Consider the following 18,220-nt stretch of genomic DNA (forward strand, 5'->3'; position numbering starts at 1 on the left):
GCGTTGCTAAATTACCCATTTAGTTTCTTTAAAGATTAATCTTATCTTTTAGAAATAGTTTTAACTCGTTTCTAGCGAAGGCACATTAGCGATGACCCAAAAGAAATTCTAACTATTAATATTATCAGAACCGAATAATTCGAAAGATTTATAGTATGGTTTCCTGCTATGCGGGGCAGTCACCAGGTAGAAGGTCGCGAATCAGTTAAGACTTGAGCTCCTAAGAAAGGTTGTAAAGACAAAGCGCAAACATAGGGTAGTTACCATTTAACAGCAAACGGTTGAACGCGAAACGAGTGGTAACCCGGAACAAATCCCAAATCATGGCCAAAGCCGATGAGGAACAGAAAGTTAGTGTTCGTGGTCAAAGCACCAGAGAGGACGTACACTGACGTGATCCAGCTAATTCGTACCGTAAACTGGGGGAACTTTGATCAGCGGGGTAACTTTGATCAACATGAAATTTTTGCAGATAATCATCATTAACTAAGTACAAAATTAAAACATCTGAAAACTGTTTACTACGTTTGAAAGCCTGTAAATTGAATAACAAATAAGCTAAATTTTGTTTTTATTAGGAGATTTTTTATATTACTTAAAATATAATTTTAAAATCTTAAAATATCTGGTTTTTTTAAAGCTCACAAACAAACATCCCTCCTGATCAAATTTAAGCATTTAGATGCAAATGGGTTGTTTAATGTGAAAGTTCAACTTTTTTCTTGGTTTTGGTTATGTTAAAGTGTTATTTTTATGGTCATTTGATGATAATTTTTGGATATTGAAAAACAACGGACATTTTCCATGAAAAAGCCCGTATAGAAAAAATGGCTAGAAACCCTATCAAATGGTTAAGTTTGAAGAAAAAAGGAACATGGTAACAGTACGAGGACTTAGGGAATTGAATGAAGGTAAAATTTCATTTGTTTTTGAGGCCAAAAAATATTGAGAATTTTTTATAATTTTTGCCCCTAAATGTATGCAGCAACATTGTCCATCTTTCGAGTATATTTGTTTTTGAAAGAAAACGTTGAAAAAATCAATTGAGTCCTAACAAAAAATTACTGTTATCAATATTTTGAACCTTCTGTGCTTAATGACATCAAAACAATAAATTTGAAGATGGTAAGATAAATAAAAACCATGGTGATCAAAGTTACCCCGAAACTCGAAATCTGGTTTTGTAACAAACATTTAATTATAACATACCAATATCGTTTGAATTTACTGCAATCAATGATCATATTTAATACTCCTCACCTCAGTAAGGGTTTTAAAGTTTTTAGGTATTACGAAAAGGCAACCCCTTCCAAAATATTCAAAATTGAATGAAAAAAGTGATCAAACTTCCCCCAGTTTACGGTACTCATAAAACATTCAAAGTCAGATTTCCTGATGCCTTTTTTTATTAGTTGATTGCCAAGGTGATAAATTATCTTAAAAGATTGTAGCCCATGGCACGGCGAGCCACTGCGACTTTCCGTTGTGCTAATCTGGGTCCATAAGTACAATGCAAAATGGGGAAAAAAGTGTATGAACCGCGAAGAAATTCAATATCTTCCCTACTACATGAACAAAATCTATGAAAATATACTTTTCTCTAGTGAAAATTCTCAGAAAATCGATTGGTCATAGTTTCAGACGCCGCACGAACGGAGATATAATGCCTTTTTAACCCCTAATTCCCCTATATTGTGTAATCAATCGCAAAAAACACTGATTTCGACTAGAACTTTTTTAACAAAACTTGACATATCTTATGTGATTTTTTTTTTCCGAAGAATCAAATGAAGGCTGTTTGAGCTAGCACACGCATCGCAAAATATAGCGATGGCTGATTACCCTATATTTTTCAATTATTATGAGAACAGTAAGTTCGGACTTGAAAAGCTTGAACCAAATGAGGCTTTTCTTGTGTGATTTTTTTTCCGTGAAATCGAATGAAGTCTGTTTGAGCCATCGCTCGCATCGTGAAATGGACTTATGACTGTTTTTACCCTCAATTCCCCAACATGGACAGCTCGATCGGTGTGGCCAGCTTCGAGATTGCGCTCGACTGCGGGGCTGCCATGCCCGCAACCGTAACTTCAAGCTGCTTGCGACCTGCACCAGTTGCTTTGCCAGGAATGGCTAGGACGCGCCGCACCGATCTAGCCGCTGCCTGCTTCGGCAGCTGTACTTAGGGGACTAAGAGTGCTAACCGCCCGGACGCACGCCTCTTCTGCTTGCTTACGCTTCACGCGGGCCAAACTGATAATATAATCATATTTATTATCGTCAAGTCATGTAAAAATGTCAGGTTACAATAGTGACTTATATATGCTTGGATTGGAAGCAGATTCCCTTAGCATTTAAGATATTAGTCTGCACGGTTATTTAACCAGAGAGAAATCAATAAAAATAATAAAGGCTTTCCGAAAATATCTGACATAATCAATCGCAACAGCCTTAACTATTTAATGATAAACAAGGCATACCTGAACCTTACAAATGATTTGTTTTGAACAAAAACAATGAAGAAAAATCTTTTTACAAACTGTCATTACGTGTTCAATGATTTGAAGCGGACATAAGTAGTCAAATTAGCTAAGCTAAGCAAATTTAGTAAGGATCTGCCTGCAGCCTGTTGTGGGTTTGGCAGTAGTTCTCTAGCCGTACATCTCTAATCATCGGGTTGGCAGACACGTTTCCACTGTGGACCACGAACTAGTATTCCTAAAAAACAACAAAGAAATGCTTTTAGAGCACGGATGCGTTGTTTTAAGTTTTTGGCAATTTGGAGTGATCCTTCTTTCAGTGGTTCGTTTGTTGGCACTCGATTCAGCAAAGGCGAAGCGATCTCGGGAAACTTCCGACAACAATGGTAGAATTTCGGGTGAACTCGCGGGTCGTTGATCTAACGTTGGTGGTTTTCGTAAAATTCCTTGTTTACATTGTGAGGTATCAAGCTTAGGTAACTAGACGTGCACTCATCACAAAAGTGTTGCCAATAATACTGCGCAAAACTTCTTTGTCGCTTTGGTGGGATAGAGATTGGAATTAAACGTACGACTTTGGGTAGGATATACAAAAGATAAAAAATCATTTTATAATTTACTTCACAAGGGCCCTATTACATAAGACGTGTCACGAGTCATTTTACTCGAGTGAGTCATTTTGGTATTACAGTAGGCGAGTCGAGTCGAATTTCAGTCGAGTAGCTCGACTGAGTCGACTGCTTGAAGGTTCGTGACTCAGCTGTTTCACTCGACTACCGTAATACGACACTTCGTTCGACTCGACAGTGGCTGCAGTCGAGTCGAGTTACTCGACTCGTCTTGTGTAATAGGGCCCATAAGCTAATCTAGTGCTTTTGTCACTAAAAGTTTGTAAAAGCTCAATGATAACTGATCACTTCAACCCACACGAGGCGGGCTAATGGGTTGTGGTTATGGAACGTCGACAGACTCATTCCGTTAAAATATTTTGCCTTGCTGATTCCAGGTATTAATCGTTTCTTGAACGTTAGCTCATGTTCACAATTTTGTTTTCTTTTTATTCCAGCAAATCAAACTGCTCCACAATGCTTTCTTGGCCAATTCCCCGCTGTTGGTGGACACCTTCCTGCTGCTGAGTGGGTTCCTCTTCGCCCGTCTGTTGCTCATCGAGCTGGACAAACGCCGTGGTCGGGTCAACTTTCTCCTGCTCTACATATTCCGATACATTCGGTAAGTCCTTTCGGAATAATAATCTTAACGAAGAATAAAATAAATTGTAAAAACTTGCTCTCAGATTAACGCCAGCTTATGCGGCCATCATCGCGCTGTACGCCACCTGGCTTCCGAGGCTGGGCAGTGGGCCGCTCTGGAACCAGCGGATGATGCTGGAACAAGCCCGTTGCCGGGCCAGTTGGTGGCTCAACGCTCTCTACATCAACAACTACATCGGAACGGATCAGCTGTGCATGTTCCAATCGTGGTATCTGGCAGCGGATTCGCAGCTGTTCGTACTGGCACCACTGCTTCTGTATCCGCTGTGGAAGATCGGTCGAAGGGCGGGTTTTACGCTGATCGGTGTGGTGGCCGTCGTTTCTATGGTCATCCCCTTTGCGGTGACCTATTTCGGGAAGTTGGACCCGACCTTCATGATCTATCCGAGGTTGGTGTGGTTTTCGGGTCACTGGACCGTCTGGAACTAACCTAACTTTTTTTTGTGCCTTACAGTGAGGTGACCGATCCTCAGGCGAACTTCTACTACACCAATGTGTACGTCAAAACTCACATGAGGACCGCAGGCTACGTCTTCGGAATCTTTGTCGGATATTTGGTTCATCTGATGCAACAGAAGAAGTAAGTATCTACCAATGAACATTTTTGAGGAAAAACTAACTGGATTTTGTTTTCTTAAAGCATCACCATCGGTAAGCGCAAGCTTATCGTGTGTTGGACCTTATCGATTGCCATCGGAGTGGGTTCGATGTTTGGCCTCTCGGCCTTCTACAACTCCACCGGAACGGAGAACTATCTGGCCAATGCCATCTACGCTGCGCTCCACCGATTGGGATGGAGTTTATCCAACGGATGGCTGGTGCTGGCCTGCGTCACCGGCCATGGAGGTCCGCTGAAGAAGTTCCTGAGCTCTCAGGTGTTCGTCCCAATCAGCCGGTTGACATACTGTGCCTATCTGACGAACGGCTTGGTCGAGCTGTACTTTAGCGCGTCCCAAAGGGAACCACTTTACGCCAGTGTTGTCAGTATGGTGAGTATCTTCGCATCTCCCCCCACAAACCGAAATCTAATCTGAAAATCTTAAAACTTTCAGACGGGAGAGGCTCTGTCCCACGTCAGTATCACATTCCTGGCTGCCCTCGGCCTGTGTCTCCTATTTGAATCTCCCATCCATGGACTGGAGAAGATCCTGTTGAGGAGGCAACGACCCAGCACCGGAAGGCCTTTACATCATAATGACACTTCTGAAGAGAAGACCTCCGAAGCCGATAGCCACAGTACAAACAATACGCAAAGTACCTCGGATGATAGCTCCCGATGATAATGCCGTTTCGGAATCTCGAAATTCCACTAGATACCATATAGCTACTTACTTTAACTCTTAAATTGTTACCATATCAACCACCACTGGGAATATTTCTCATTCAAAAAAGCACCTACTCTTAAGGCAATTAGCTACTAGCAACTGGTTTTAATTTTCCGTCTCGAAATTTGGGCATTGTCAAAGTTCAAAATTATTAACTGTATGTAGGTATGTCTTGGGACAATATTTGTCGTCAGCTTTGTAAATAGATTTCCATTGTTTCTACTCCTTTTTCATTTTAGAATTTAGGAAACCTTGAATAAACCAACCGTTCCAATTTCAGTCAGCAAACTTTAAATCGAAAGAAATTTGTTTCTTCCTAATAACTTGATTCTAATCGTCCTGGAGATCCCAGCTGCGCCATTGGCGTCGCCTAGGCGGTGGACTCGGGGAAGTTTTCAACGCGAATCGACTCCCGGAGGATGCGAATCGAGACGTTCGTGGCGGTGAAGGGCTGCTTTCTGCTTCGGCTGCTGCTGGTTTTTTGCCTTCCGTGGATTGACTGCCCGAAGATGTGGACGTTGTCGTCGGTCGATGGATCACTTCTTTTTCTTCGTCTTCTTCCTCTTCCTCCTCCTCTTCTTCTTCTTCCTCTTCTTCTTCAGCTTCCTCTTCCTCTTCGGCTTCCTCTTCCTTCGCTGCGGGTTCCTCTACGCTAGCTTTGTCCGGTGATTTCGATTTGAGCGTAAACGTCGGGGTTTCTCTGTGTGAGAAAAACAAAACAAAAATAAGTAAATTGGTGGAATTGCAAATTTTTTATCGATTTTCCGATTCCAGAATGGGAACACAGTCGACGTAGGGCAAATGAACTTCGCAGGCGAAACATTGTACCTAATTGTCCTAATAAAAAGATCTGCCTCTTTCAACCTGGCTAGCCAACTAACCGGACGTGTGTCGTGTCTTTTACCTATTTATTTCAGGACAAACACCTTTTGAATCCGGTCTTTAGTCTCCTAAAAGTTGCGTGAAAGAAAAGTATAGACGTGTCCAGAAATGTGTCGAGTGGATTTTAATTTTGATAAGTTATTTATGATTAAGTTATCATTTGGATCATCATATGATCCGTTGATTTTACAAATACAAATAAACAAATGAATGGTGTCAAGTTTCCATACAAATATGAGGCTCGTTGAGCGACTCTTTAGAGTTTACAAAATGAGCTGAAATTCGACATGCATGAGGCCTTCTGACAGGCCATGAAAAGATTTCAGCCCCCAAGGTTTTGATTTCGAAACCAACCGCTATTTTTGGACCACCCTAATTTGGACAAACCCTAAAAAGAATACGATTTGATCTTTTTGGAAGCGAATCTCTTATACCACGGTTGGGACCAATGCACAGTGGTCCAAAATGCGAAAAACGTGATCGTTGCTCATAACTTTTTTAGGTCACATTTTAGCATATTGGTGTCTTCGGAGAAGTTTGTCAGTAAAATCAGCTCTATAATAAAAAACTATTATTTTTCTGATTAATCCCCCTACAAGTGAGATAAAATTTCTAACTTCTCTGTTATAGGTTTTAGCTCTTTGATGTCTTCGACAAACTTGTTAAAAATCAAATTTTCTACAACTATTTCTCAGATGCCAAGTTTCTAAAATAATTATTATCCGAGATATCGGCCAAATAAGAAACTTAACCTCTAAAAATCAGTTGTTTGATAGTAATTTTTTTCAGTAAATTTTAAGTTTAATAAAATGTTGCACAAAATTGTTTGTCTTACTAAAATACACCACTTTGTTGAACATTTCAAGTTTGTAAAATGTGATACTGCAGAGCTATGTTAAAAAGATTACCGAAAATAGGGCTTTTTCACGCCTTATTTTACAAACACCGGGCAACATCGGGCAGCCCGCTTTAGATGCAAAATAAAGTCGAAGATTTCGTCTACAAGATGCAGGTACAATCGTCAGTATCCACTTGTATCCAAGCGAGATACATCAATTTTACTTTTCCATGTTTGCATTAAAAACAACGATTTCTATGAAAGCACATACAGCGCATTCTACTTGGTACATGTGTTTTCTTCTAGCTTTTCCCTGCGCGATGTCAGAAGCAAAGGTTCGGAAGCGCATTTGTATATGTAAAGCCCTATTTTCGGTAATCTTTTTAACATAGCTCTGCAGTATCACATTTTAAAAACTTGAAATGTTCAACAAAGTGGTGTATTTTAGTAAGACAAACAATTTTGTGCAACATTTTATTAAACTTAAAATTTACTGAAAAAAGTTATTATCAAACAACTGATTTTTAGAGGTTAAGTTTCTTATTTGGCCGATATCTCGGATAATAATTATTTTAGAAACTTGGCATCTGAGAAATAGTTGTAGAAAATTTGATTTTTAACAAGTTTGTCGAAGACATCAAAGAGCTAAAACCTATAACAGAGAAGTTAGAAATTTTATCTCACTTGTAGGAGGATTAATCAGAAAAATAATAGTTTTTTATTATAGAGCTGATTTTACTGACAAACTTCTCCGAAGACACCGATATGCTAAAATGTGACCTAAAAAAGTTATAAGCAACGATCACGTTTTTCGCATTTTGGACCACTGTGCAATGGGCTACAAAGAAGGTGATGAACAAACACGTAAACTATTACAGAACTCGTTATTCAAAAAGTAAAAAGGTAAACAAAGCCTACGTCACTTGCCAGGATGTTTATGTATCCTAGGCGAGAGTCGTAAATAGCAGTCGTAAACAGCCAGATTTTTTCTCTAGTTTTCGCTGGTACAGCGATGATGGTTGTTTGTTTGAAAATGCAACTGACGTCACGGATTGGCATGGTCGCAATGTTTACGAAAAAAAGCTTTCACTAACACTTAGCACGGGATTTCCATCGCCACCTGAGATATGTATACAGGTTGGGTTGGGACTACCCTCAGGAATAAGATAGGGACATGACACGGTATAAATAGACAAGGTAGGCTACTCACACGAGTAAACAACTCGTTTGACTGTAAACAAGTGACGTCATTACTATCTTCGAATAGCGTGCCAGGCAAAAAGTTTGGCGCGCTTAAGATAATGCGGCATACACCGAGGATCACTAGATGGATAGTAATGACGACATTGTCGGGAAGATATCACCTTATTATATTGTACACCGTGGGGACATGATAGTTTCTTCACTCGGGAAGGACTTTGAAGTGAAGCAATCCTTGAAAAGGATGTGTCAAGCGATCCTGAAAATTTTCACTAGTCTTAAACAAACTCCCGAACATTAACACGTTCGTCGCCACGTCACCCATATATGGGTGACGGCTCTCTTAAGTAAGGTTGCCGCTCAGTTCTGCCACGCGTTGTAAATCTGAAGCTCTCTCGCTTTACTTTCATGCTCTGAGATTTTTTTTGGGCGACGAACGTGTTAAAGAACACTTTTCCTTCGCAATAAACTTCTTTGTTAATTACTCAAAGCGTATTCTCTGGCCATTGCGGATCCCAGGTCTTCAGGTTGTGGGCTCCACTTCAAAGGAAGGCATTCCGCTGCTGGTTGGTCCCAATTACGAGAGTTGGAAGTTCCGCGTAAAGCTGTTCCTGGATGCAGCGGAGGTCCTGGAAGAAGGTTCCATCCCTCCTCAAGACGGCTACACTACCAGACAGCTTTGATCTTCTGGTGAAAGCCCTCGAGAATCTGGACGAGAAGCATGTTTCTCTAGAACACTGTGCATTTGTTTAACCGATGAAGAAGAAGGAAATATTTGTTTGTTTCAAACAATAAGAAGCAATGGTTACGACGTAGTTGCAAATAAAAATTTTCAAGCTAAGGGTACGAACACAGTGAGCGCGAAGCGAACTGCGAAGCGAAATATTCATTCACCGGATGAATTTCGCAAGTTCGTTTTTGAAGGCCGGCCAAAGTGCACACGAATTGCGAAGCGGTTCAACACTGTAAAAAAGCTTCGGTGTTTTGCAATATTTAATCCACGTGAAAAAATCTTTGCAAATTAATTTGCAGAATCAAAACTGTGAGCTAGGGATACGTACCGCGCAAAAAATCTAATCCGCGTTAGTTCCGAAAAACCACGTTAATTCCGGAAAACCGTGGAAAAAAAACTTGCGCGTTCTAGGACTGCAGGGATTATGAAAAGGAATCTTAAGGACATGAATACTCGGTGCATGCATGGATTTTATGAGGACGTCGGAGAATACATTTTTGACGCCCAAATCCAAGACGGCTTCAGCATAACATCAAAATGCTTTAAATGACTGAAAATCGCATAAAACACCCATAATGTGGGTATTAGGTGAAAGGAATCAATTAATAAAAGTCGATTTTTGCAGACTGACGCTATGAAACGCCAACGCCATATTTGTAACAAAGCTATGAAAAAAAATATGATAAAAATGTAACAAAACTATGATAAAAAAAATGACAAACGATTGATAAAGGTGGTTATAGTACTGTAAGATTTTTGTCATTTTATTTTAACTTTTGTCATAATTTTGTCATGTTTTCATTTGTCGTAATCGTATTTTTGCCATAGTTCTGTCAGATTTTTTGTTCATTTGATAGTAAGTTTATTTTATAGTTTTGTCTTTTTTCGTTCGTTCGTTCGTTGTAATTTTAATGTCGTATTTGCCATCATTTTGTCATTTTTCGTACATATATTTGAAAGTATTTTGTTATATTTTTATCTCATTCTTCATAATTTTGTAAGATTTTTGTAATTATTTTGTCAAATTTTTGTCATATTTTTTCAGAAATTTGTCATATCCTAGCCTATTTGTCTTATTTTTTCATTTTAATGTCAAATTTTTGCCATATTTTTACCAACTTCTTTTAGAGTTTGGTATATGTTTGTCAGATTTTTGTGATTTTATTGTAAATTTTTTGTTATTATTTTGTCAATTTGTAAATTTGTTGTCAAATATTTGTCCTTATATTAGTTCTTTCAGATAATTTTATTGTAAAATTTTGATTATAATTTTGTCATATATTTTTTTCTCATTTGTCATAGGTCATTTTTGTGAATTTTTTCTCATATTTTTGTTTAATTTTGTAATATTTGTCATTTTTCTGGCATAATTTTTTGTACCACATTTGTCGTGTTTTATTCAATGTTTTGTCATTTGTTACTATTTTGTTTGTCATATTTTTGTCATTTTTTAAATTTGAGTCATAGTTATTCATATTTTTCCACAGTTTTGTTATATTTTTGTCAATATTACTTTATTTTTATAACACTCGTCATATTTTTGTTTATTTCTTTCAGTGCTTTTTTGCAGTTTTCTCAAAATTTTTGTCAGTCATTTTTGATCTACTTTTTTATTCCTTTTACTCATTTCTTATATTTTGGATGGTTCATGCGATTTTCAGTTTTTACTGCATTTTGAATTAAGTGGAAACCGCCATCTTTTATTTCAAGATGGCGTGGGACAGCCAAATTCGACTTTTACTTATTGAGCACTTTCATCCAATACCCATATTGTGGGAGTTTCATGTGCTTTTCAGTCACTTCCAGCATTTTAAAGTTGAGTGGGAGGAGCCATATTGGATTTCAAGATGGCGTCGGACAACGAATTCCGTCCGACCAGAACACTCAATGTGAAATGCATGCCGTTTCGTCAAATAATAGCCGATTTTAACCATTGTTGTTGCGTTCGATTGCAATTTTTGATGTTTTCTAATATTTGAGTTTGAAGTGGATATCACTTGATAGTTCGGAAAGAAGTTAGGGCGGAAAAAGTTTTGACAATTTGAAAAAAAATTGCATAACCACAGGGGCATAGGAACATGACTGGACGATTTGTGATGCCAATAAAAAAAAAACAGTTTTTCATCAATTACTTTGGTTCCCGTCGGCCGTTTTCTTTCAAAAACAGTTTTAAAGATGGTAACCGTAGTGAACGACTGTGCCGAAAGAGGTGTTGCATTGATTTCGGAATTCAATGGTTAAAATAACCAAAAATGAAGAACAACTGCAATATTTATTGAAGGTAGTTGAGGCACTTCGAAAAAAATTCAAATCTTCAACAAAAAATAATTTGATCAGAAATGTTGTGCATAAACTTTGAGCTTTGTTAGTTACTCTATGAATAAAAAAAATATAATATTTTTTTTTTTTAGTTTAATAACTTCACGTGTCAACCTCATTATTTTTTGTTATAAAAAACACCCAAACCAAATGAAGTACTTTGTTTTAACTACAGCTAAAACTATAGAAAAACGCGAAAAGACTGTAAATGGACCTGTTTTCGAAAATTTATCTTTTTATTGGCATCACAAATCGTCCATTCATGTTCCTAAGCCTCTGTGGTTATGCATTTTTTTTTTTCAAATTGTCAAGCATTTTTCCGCCCTTACTTCTTTCCGAACTATCAAGTGGATATAATCTAAACTCAAATATTCGAAAAACATCAAAAATTGCAATCGAACGCAACAACAATGGTTAAAATCGGCCGTTATTTGACAAAACAGCGTGCATTTCACATTGAGTGTTCTGGTCGGACATTTAGTCGCATCATTAAAACAGTGATGAATATCACCCTTGAAAAAGTTAGCCAATTTTTGAAGCCTAATAACTTTTTGATCTTAACTTTAATTGAAATGCAATATTCGGATGAAATATTTATCATAGTTTAGGCTTTAAGAAAACCCGTTTTTGAAAGAAATCGGTCGAAGGAGACAAAAGTTATTGACGAAAAACTGTTTTTTTATGTTCCTCTCGAACAAAATGTCTCAAAATCCAATACAAACTTAAGGCTCGTTGAACGACCCCTTCCCGTGGTCCGATCTGGCCCAAATTTGGCTTGAGATCTTGTACTAGGCCCAGGATCAATTCTAGCCTGCAGCGTATAACTTTTTCAAAAGTCGGGTCATTTGAGGCAGTCTAGGCCGTAACTGTTCAAATGTCCTTTCACATCCATCAAATGGGTGTTAAAACAGCGTTTTTACATGGCGTGTTACAAGAGCCAGTTTTCTTTGTTAATTACTCAAAGCGTATTCTCTGGCCACTGCGGATCCTAATTCTTCAATCTTAGAAGTATGCGTAGAAGTGCATCTCTCTAGGTACAGAAAAGTCTATTCGAAGGTAATTTGCAGTAGATTTTTAGTTTAGGATTACATAAGAGCAGTGTGACTCTGGACTGATAGGAAGATCAGTTGTAGCAGGAATCCGAAATTGTAACCAAACGTTCAGGATCAGAAAAAAATATCGAAAATTATCAAATGTTTACCGGTTCAAACCAAATTTTTTGACCTTGTTAAGGTATAAAGTTAAGGTTCAACAAACATATGAAAAAAAAGTTAAGATACTCACTCTTCCTCTTCACCCCAGAAGCCTTTTCCGGTGGACTCCTCCGGTTCGGGTGTAGCACTACGCTTCCAAACCATCCGCGGTCCACAATCGTCCGGATCCTTTTCATCGAATGGGCTAGCGAAGTCTTCCTCCGCCGGTTTCGCCGAATCAACTTCCGCACTCAGCTGACTGTCTGTTTCGCCCTCGGTCTTAGGTGTATCAAGTTCCACAACCGAATTGTCCTTCTTTTCCATTCGATCGAAAACGCCGGACCGATCGAGAATGGTTTTGATGTTCTGGACCGGGAGATCGTACAGGAGAGTTAAAACAATTGATCCACTGATGAGGAGACAAATTTCAGCTCTGTTGAAGTATCCAGCCAGAGTGAATTGTTCGCTACCGCGAGTCGTTCCAGCAAAGTAGAAGAATACTAGGAACTGGATGAGGGACATCGAGTAGGAGAGCTTTCCGAAGAACTGCATTAGACGACAGCTGAGGATCCGGTTTAGTGGGCTTTCCGGATTGGTAACGCAATAGTAGATGATCCAGCAAATGCTGAGGGCAAAGGAGAGGGGAGCGAGGGCTGCGTATTGGGCTGCGTCTCCTAGCTCGTACTGGAAGTCCTTGGAGCCGGTGTCCAGAGGGAAGATGAAGCACCAACCGAGGCCGATGGCCATTCCGATCCATCCGCTGGCGTTGATTCCGCGATCGTGTTTCTGGAGAGTGGTTTCCCTGAGGAGATATCCGAGTCCGAAACCTGCGAGGTAGGGAGTGGCTCGGTGCAGGGTTTCCGAGAAACTTTGGTTTATGGTGCGGTAGATTTGGGTGAGGCGGATTCCGTGGTAGATGTAGGGGGAAAGACGATCTTCGGAAGTTGAAACAAAACGCATGGCAGTTGAGAGGCCGTTCAAGGCAACGTAGGCAGCAGCTCCGTAGAAGGGACTCTTGGTCAGAACGATGAGGAGGAATGGTGCCAGGATCGAGAGTTGCATCTCGATGGCCAGCTGGAAGGTGTGAGGAGCGCACTAAAACAAAAATGAATTTCAGTGAGTTTCAAATCCATTGAAGTTAAGGGGTAGATACTTACAGATTCTTCAACAGGATCCCAATTCTGAGTGAAGAACAGGTTGTCCCAGAAGTTGTGCTTACACAAGTTGGCATTTTTTATCACGACATCTCCCCATTGAGGACCATTTCCAAGGTGCTCCCAAACCCAGGAGTAGAAGATCAACACCGGTACCAGAGGGAGGGCCAATCTGCGTTGAAAACAGGGAAAGTTAAGAATACGGAATTGTTCATTGTTAAAAAAATGACACCAACCGAAGATAACGCCCGATGATCCACCGGAACCAGGGCACCTTCTGCTTCTGCTGCCACTCGGCTACCATGTGATAGGCAGCCAGGAAACCGCTGACCAGCAGGAAAACGTCCGCATACAGCATGAACACCCGCACGGCTACGCTCCACTGGGAGTTGAAGGTTTCGGTGAACTCGTTCCGATTGGTGAACGGTTGGAAGCCCATTGGAATTACCCTAAGGGCAGCAAAAAGGGCCACCGTGGCAAGGGTTTTCAACCCGGCCAGGCAGCCAACCACGTCCTTACCCTGGACGGTTTGATCTTCGGTTCCCAGAAGTTGGCGAAGGGTTCGCTTCAACGAGAAGCACATCAAAGCCTGATGGAGTAGGTTAGAATCGGTGCTAGCTTCTTCTGAATCGGTGGCTTCGGATGAGGATGAGGTTTTTGGATGAGGTTCGATCTTGATGATCCCGACGTCGTTGAGTGAGGCAACCAGAGCAATGACCACGACGAAAGTGTAGAAACCTCTGAAAGAAGGGAAGTCAAGGGTTAGTCGAGGTTGGACTCCGTCAATACTGTTGAAGATCTTATTGAAGAGTAAAATGTACCGATATCAGTCTTGATGAAATATCAGTCAAAAAGAAAAAAAAACTCCTTAAAAGAGGCATAAGAAATTGTATAAAGGAGTTGTATGCAGGAGTTAAATTTCTTCATGATCATTGAAACTTTTTCAGGACTCAAATTTCCGGAAAATAGTTCTCTCCTTCCTTATGAAAGCTAAGACTTTATAAAACCAAAGTTCTAGACGAAATTCTAAAGAGGTTTATGTTTAAAATTGACCTCAACACTTTTTTGTGTGGCTTTCTGTTCTGAAATTTTCGTAATACTTACAGTGATCCAACGAGCTGCCAGTGCTCCTTGAACAATCGAATCCACCCGGATGGAGTCCGAATGTGGCAGTTACCCTCCTCGATCTCCAGAAACAGCTTAACTCCGGTGGTGTTATAAGGTTTAACAAAGTTCCTCACAATTCCGACGGCATCTTCGTGATCACATGCCGCCGGAAGGCAGAGACCCCAATTGATTGTGGTAAAGCGAGGCAGGAAGTGATCCGGCTGTTGAAAGAGTTGGATTAAGTTTTTAGGAACACGTTATATTACGGAGAAGGGGAACTTACATCATTGAGAGTACTCTTGATGAATCCTCGTCCCTGAAGCAGGTGGACAGGAAGCTTGAGGTCTTCTTCCTCGGCTACGATATCGATGTGAGCCAGACAGTATTTGCCCTTCATGCGAACTTGATCGTCCTCTTTAACGTTTATTTTGGTGGCGATTCCTGTGCACAGATCAAAGTCTCCCAATTGGTTAGCGTTGCCTCGGAGAACTCCGGATGTGAGCTTAGCTGAGGCGTCGATCATCTGTAGAGCCCAGAGACGCTTGCCTCGAAGCTGTCGTTTGAAAATCTGTCCTTGTCGACGACATTCGTTGTTCGGAAGCTTCGAGTAGTCCGGAACGAAGGACGGAATCCTCAGAAGAAGCGATTCAAAGTCTTCAGCCGAGATCTCGAAACGTTCCTTAACAACTTTCGAAGGTGTTTGCTGCAGTTTCTTGATCTTCTTCGGGTCAGTTCCAATGGTCGATTCCTTCGGTAGGTCCTCGGCCTTGAAGAGGTTGTTCAGGGGGCTTGCGTTGAGAAGTTGAACAATTTTAGATTCCTTAGCTTTCTTAGCCTTTTTGATGGCGTCTGCGTCTTCGTTATCGTCGTCGTCATCATCGTCTTCGTTCTCCTCCCCGACTGGTTCGAATTTAACTTCCTCACTGGACTCCTCTTTGTCGGTTGCTAAGAAACTACTCACAAAGTTAATCAAAGGGTTCTCCTTTTCACGTTCTTCGTCTTTCTCGTCGTCCTCATCATCATCATCGTCGTCGTCATGATCCGGTACGTCTTCGTCACCCTTTTCTGCTAGCTTTTTCAACCAACCGAAGAATCCGACACCTTCTTCATCGTCTGCACTGTCTTCGTCATCGTCGTCGTCATCCTTTTCGTCGTTTTTATCATCACCATCGTCTTTACCCCCAATCAAATCTGTCAACCATCCAAACATGCCTCCATCGTCGTCTTTCTCTTCATCGTCGTCGTCGTCACCATCATCATCGTCTTGATCTTCAACGTCAGTTTTACCAGCCTTCTTAGATTCCTTTTGTTTTGTTTCCGGCTGTTCATTGTCGTCATCTTTCGCTTTCTTCGATCCCAGCAACCCGAACAGGTTGAAAATCGACTTCTCTGCCTCTTCATCGTCATCTTCATCGTCGTCATCCTCATCTACTGGCTTGAGTTTTCTAAACGCATCTTTCTTTCCGAGCTTCTTCGACTCCACCGAGTACTTCGACGATTTCTCTTTCGGCTCCACGTGGTAGCTTCTTCTCACTCTCTCGAACTTGTACTTGCTCTCGGCCACCTTCTCGTCATCGTCGTCGTCGTCGTCTTCGTTATCGTTTTCATCGTCGTCCTCATCTTCATCATCCTCGTCCTTCTCTAGCCGCTGCAGTACGCTCTTTTTCTTGTGCACCACCTGCTCCATGGCGACTCTCCGCAGCTGGATCTTCTTCCTGGAAGTTGCCATCGACTGACGTTGATCCTCATCGACTCCGTAGTCTTTCAGCCGGAAGCCATCGGCCGAACTTACGGCCAACAGACACAAAACCCAGGCCACCGTCAGCAGCAGCAGCCAGGGACGGAATAGGACGGCCATTTTGACCCAACAATTACACTTCCGGGTCCCTTCTTAACGAACAAAAATTGACATCTTCCTACTTTAATCAATTTCGAAATTCTATCGCACTAACTACACTTTAATGATTGAGCTTATTCTAAAGACGGAACACATTAAATTATCACTCTTCTAGCTAAAGAAATGCCACCGATTGATGCATAAAAACTGACAAACGAAAATTCCAACGCCCGGACGAATTGGTTGCGCGCGGAAAATTTCCTTAAATAACTAAAATTATAACTGACCGAACGACGGCTTTCGAGTGGCGCGCTTAGGTTTTGCGTTCTGACCGGGTCGGATTCGAGAGAGCAAATGATCGTCAACCTTCTGCAACCCAGTTCAAAAGGGGGGGTCGACCGGCAACCAGTAATTTTTCGTTTGCGCGTTTTTCCTTTTGGTTTTTCCGGAGATGTTGTTTTTCTTTTGCGGTCGTTCTCTTTCTCGCGGGGTGGCGTTTTTTGGGTGTTTTTCTCCTAGTTTTTCCTGCATTATTGCTAGGACCAAGTGTCACTGATGGTGTACCGTTGGGGATCAGTCTTCGGCCTCTTAAGAAAGGTTGATTTCGAATTTTAAAACGTCTATTTCGCATTTAGAATTCATTTTAAGGAACATTTGATTACCTTCGAAAAATGATATCAAACTCAAAATTTACTCCTAAACTCTTTCTTGAGAATGATCAATCCACAATCCAGATTGACAATTTTAAACTTTATTTTAATGATATGTGTAGAATTCAGAAATCGGATTTGGAACTCACATTTTTGAATCCAACGTTACGGATCAAAGCTAAAGAATTTTCGAACCCAGATTTACACATTTAAAATAAGGAATTAGTTCATATTATTTACTTGAATTATTATCTACTAAACTTAGAATAATATCGGTATTCTGAATTATAGCTTCTCATCTTATTGCCTGGTTCGAAGCTAGGATTGACGTCACTTGTTTACTTTCAAACGAGTTGTTTACTCGCGGTAGCCTACCTTGTTCTTTTTCTACCGTGATTCTCAGTATTATTTCAAAAATCACAATCAAAGCACCCTTTTATTTTCGCACTTCCTTCCTGACGCCCAGCACGGCGACGATATTTGTTCTAAATAATTAACAACTTTATTTGCGTCCCAAAAATACTTCTTAATAAGTTTCCATGGCTACATTTGGGCACTCAATACTTGACTCCGTGGTGACGTCACGTTAAGCCGCAATCGTTCATAAACAACTGTATGGATACTACGAACAAATACTAAAGTTTTTTATTTTCCTCAGCTACTGATAAACCACATAGGCGGCCGACTACACGCCGGCGGCAGTAGTGCAAAGAAGCACCCGTTGAAACGTAGAAGATCACCGACAGCAGAAGAGGCAGCGAGTCAAAATTTTCCAGGAAAAAAGCGCCGCATGGAGGAGGAGGAGCTCGAGGAGCTGTATCGTTCCCAAGAAACACGAAACGTATCGCGCAAAGGCTTTGTGCCACAAGATGCATTCTGACGGACAATCGTGAGGTAATCAACGGCGCACATACACGAGACCAAGACGGTGAAAGAGAGTAAATCGCCGACGTAGCCAACGATGAAAAGGAGACGCTCTGAAGTTGAGGAAACCATCCGCCAGCTAAATAGAAAAAAGTCGTCTGGAAGGATGGCACTGTATTTCCTACACCTGTTTAGGGGCCGGATCTGGGACACAAAATAGCTGTCGGAGGAGTGGAGGGAGGGGTTGATATGCCTTATCTACAAGAAGGGCGAAAAATTGGACTGTGAGAACTCCCGAGTGATCACTGTCCTAAATGCCGCCTACAAAGTGCTTTCCTTCGCCACCGAACGCCACAAGCAAACAGATTCG

At 40.8% G+C, this 18,220-nt stretch overlaps 2 protein-coding genes across 3 annotated transcripts in view; one reads left to right on the forward strand and one right to left on the reverse strand.

Annotated features, from left to right (window-relative positions):
- LOC129758731 (nose resistant to fluoxetine protein 6-like) overlaps window positions 1–5,352 on the forward strand; it is a 99,934-nt gene extending 94,582 nt beyond the window's left edge. For both annotated transcript variants that reach the window (XM_055756370.1, XM_055756442.1), the window contains 5 exons: window positions 3,544–3,707; window positions 3,772–4,137; window positions 4,203–4,328; window positions 4,389–4,737; window positions 4,801–5,352. In XM_055756370.1, the coding sequence (XP_055612345.1) occupies window positions 3,544–3,707; window positions 3,772–4,137; window positions 4,203–4,328; window positions 4,389–4,737; window positions 4,801–5,028 (1,233 nt within the window). In that variant the 3' untranslated portion in view covers window positions 5,029–5,352. The remainder of the gene's footprint in view (window positions 1–3,543; window positions 3,708–3,771; window positions 4,138–4,202; window positions 4,329–4,388; window positions 4,738–4,800) is intronic.
- LOC129758657 (uncharacterized) lies at window positions 5,158–16,746 on the reverse strand. Its single transcript, XM_055756258.1, has 6 exons — window positions 14,783–16,746; window positions 14,497–14,720; window positions 13,629–14,132; window positions 13,396–13,564; window positions 12,330–13,333; window positions 5,158–5,773 (listed from the first exon to the last, which is right to left on the reverse strand). The coding sequence occupies exons 1-6, from the start codon at window positions 16,355–16,357 to the stop codon at window positions 5,404–5,406; spliced, it is 3,846 nt and encodes a 1,281-aa protein (XP_055612233.1). The 5' UTR covers window positions 16,358–16,746; the 3' UTR covers window positions 5,158–5,403.
- Between the last annotated feature and the right edge of the window lie 1,474 nt (window positions 16,747–18,220).

The sequence above is a fragment of the Uranotaenia lowii genome, chromosome 1 (genome assembly GCF_029784155.1).
Source record: "Uranotaenia lowii strain MFRU-FL chromosome 1, ASM2978415v1, whole genome shotgun sequence".
Taxonomy (NCBI): domain Eukaryota; kingdom Metazoa; phylum Arthropoda; class Insecta; order Diptera; family Culicidae; genus Uranotaenia; species Uranotaenia lowii.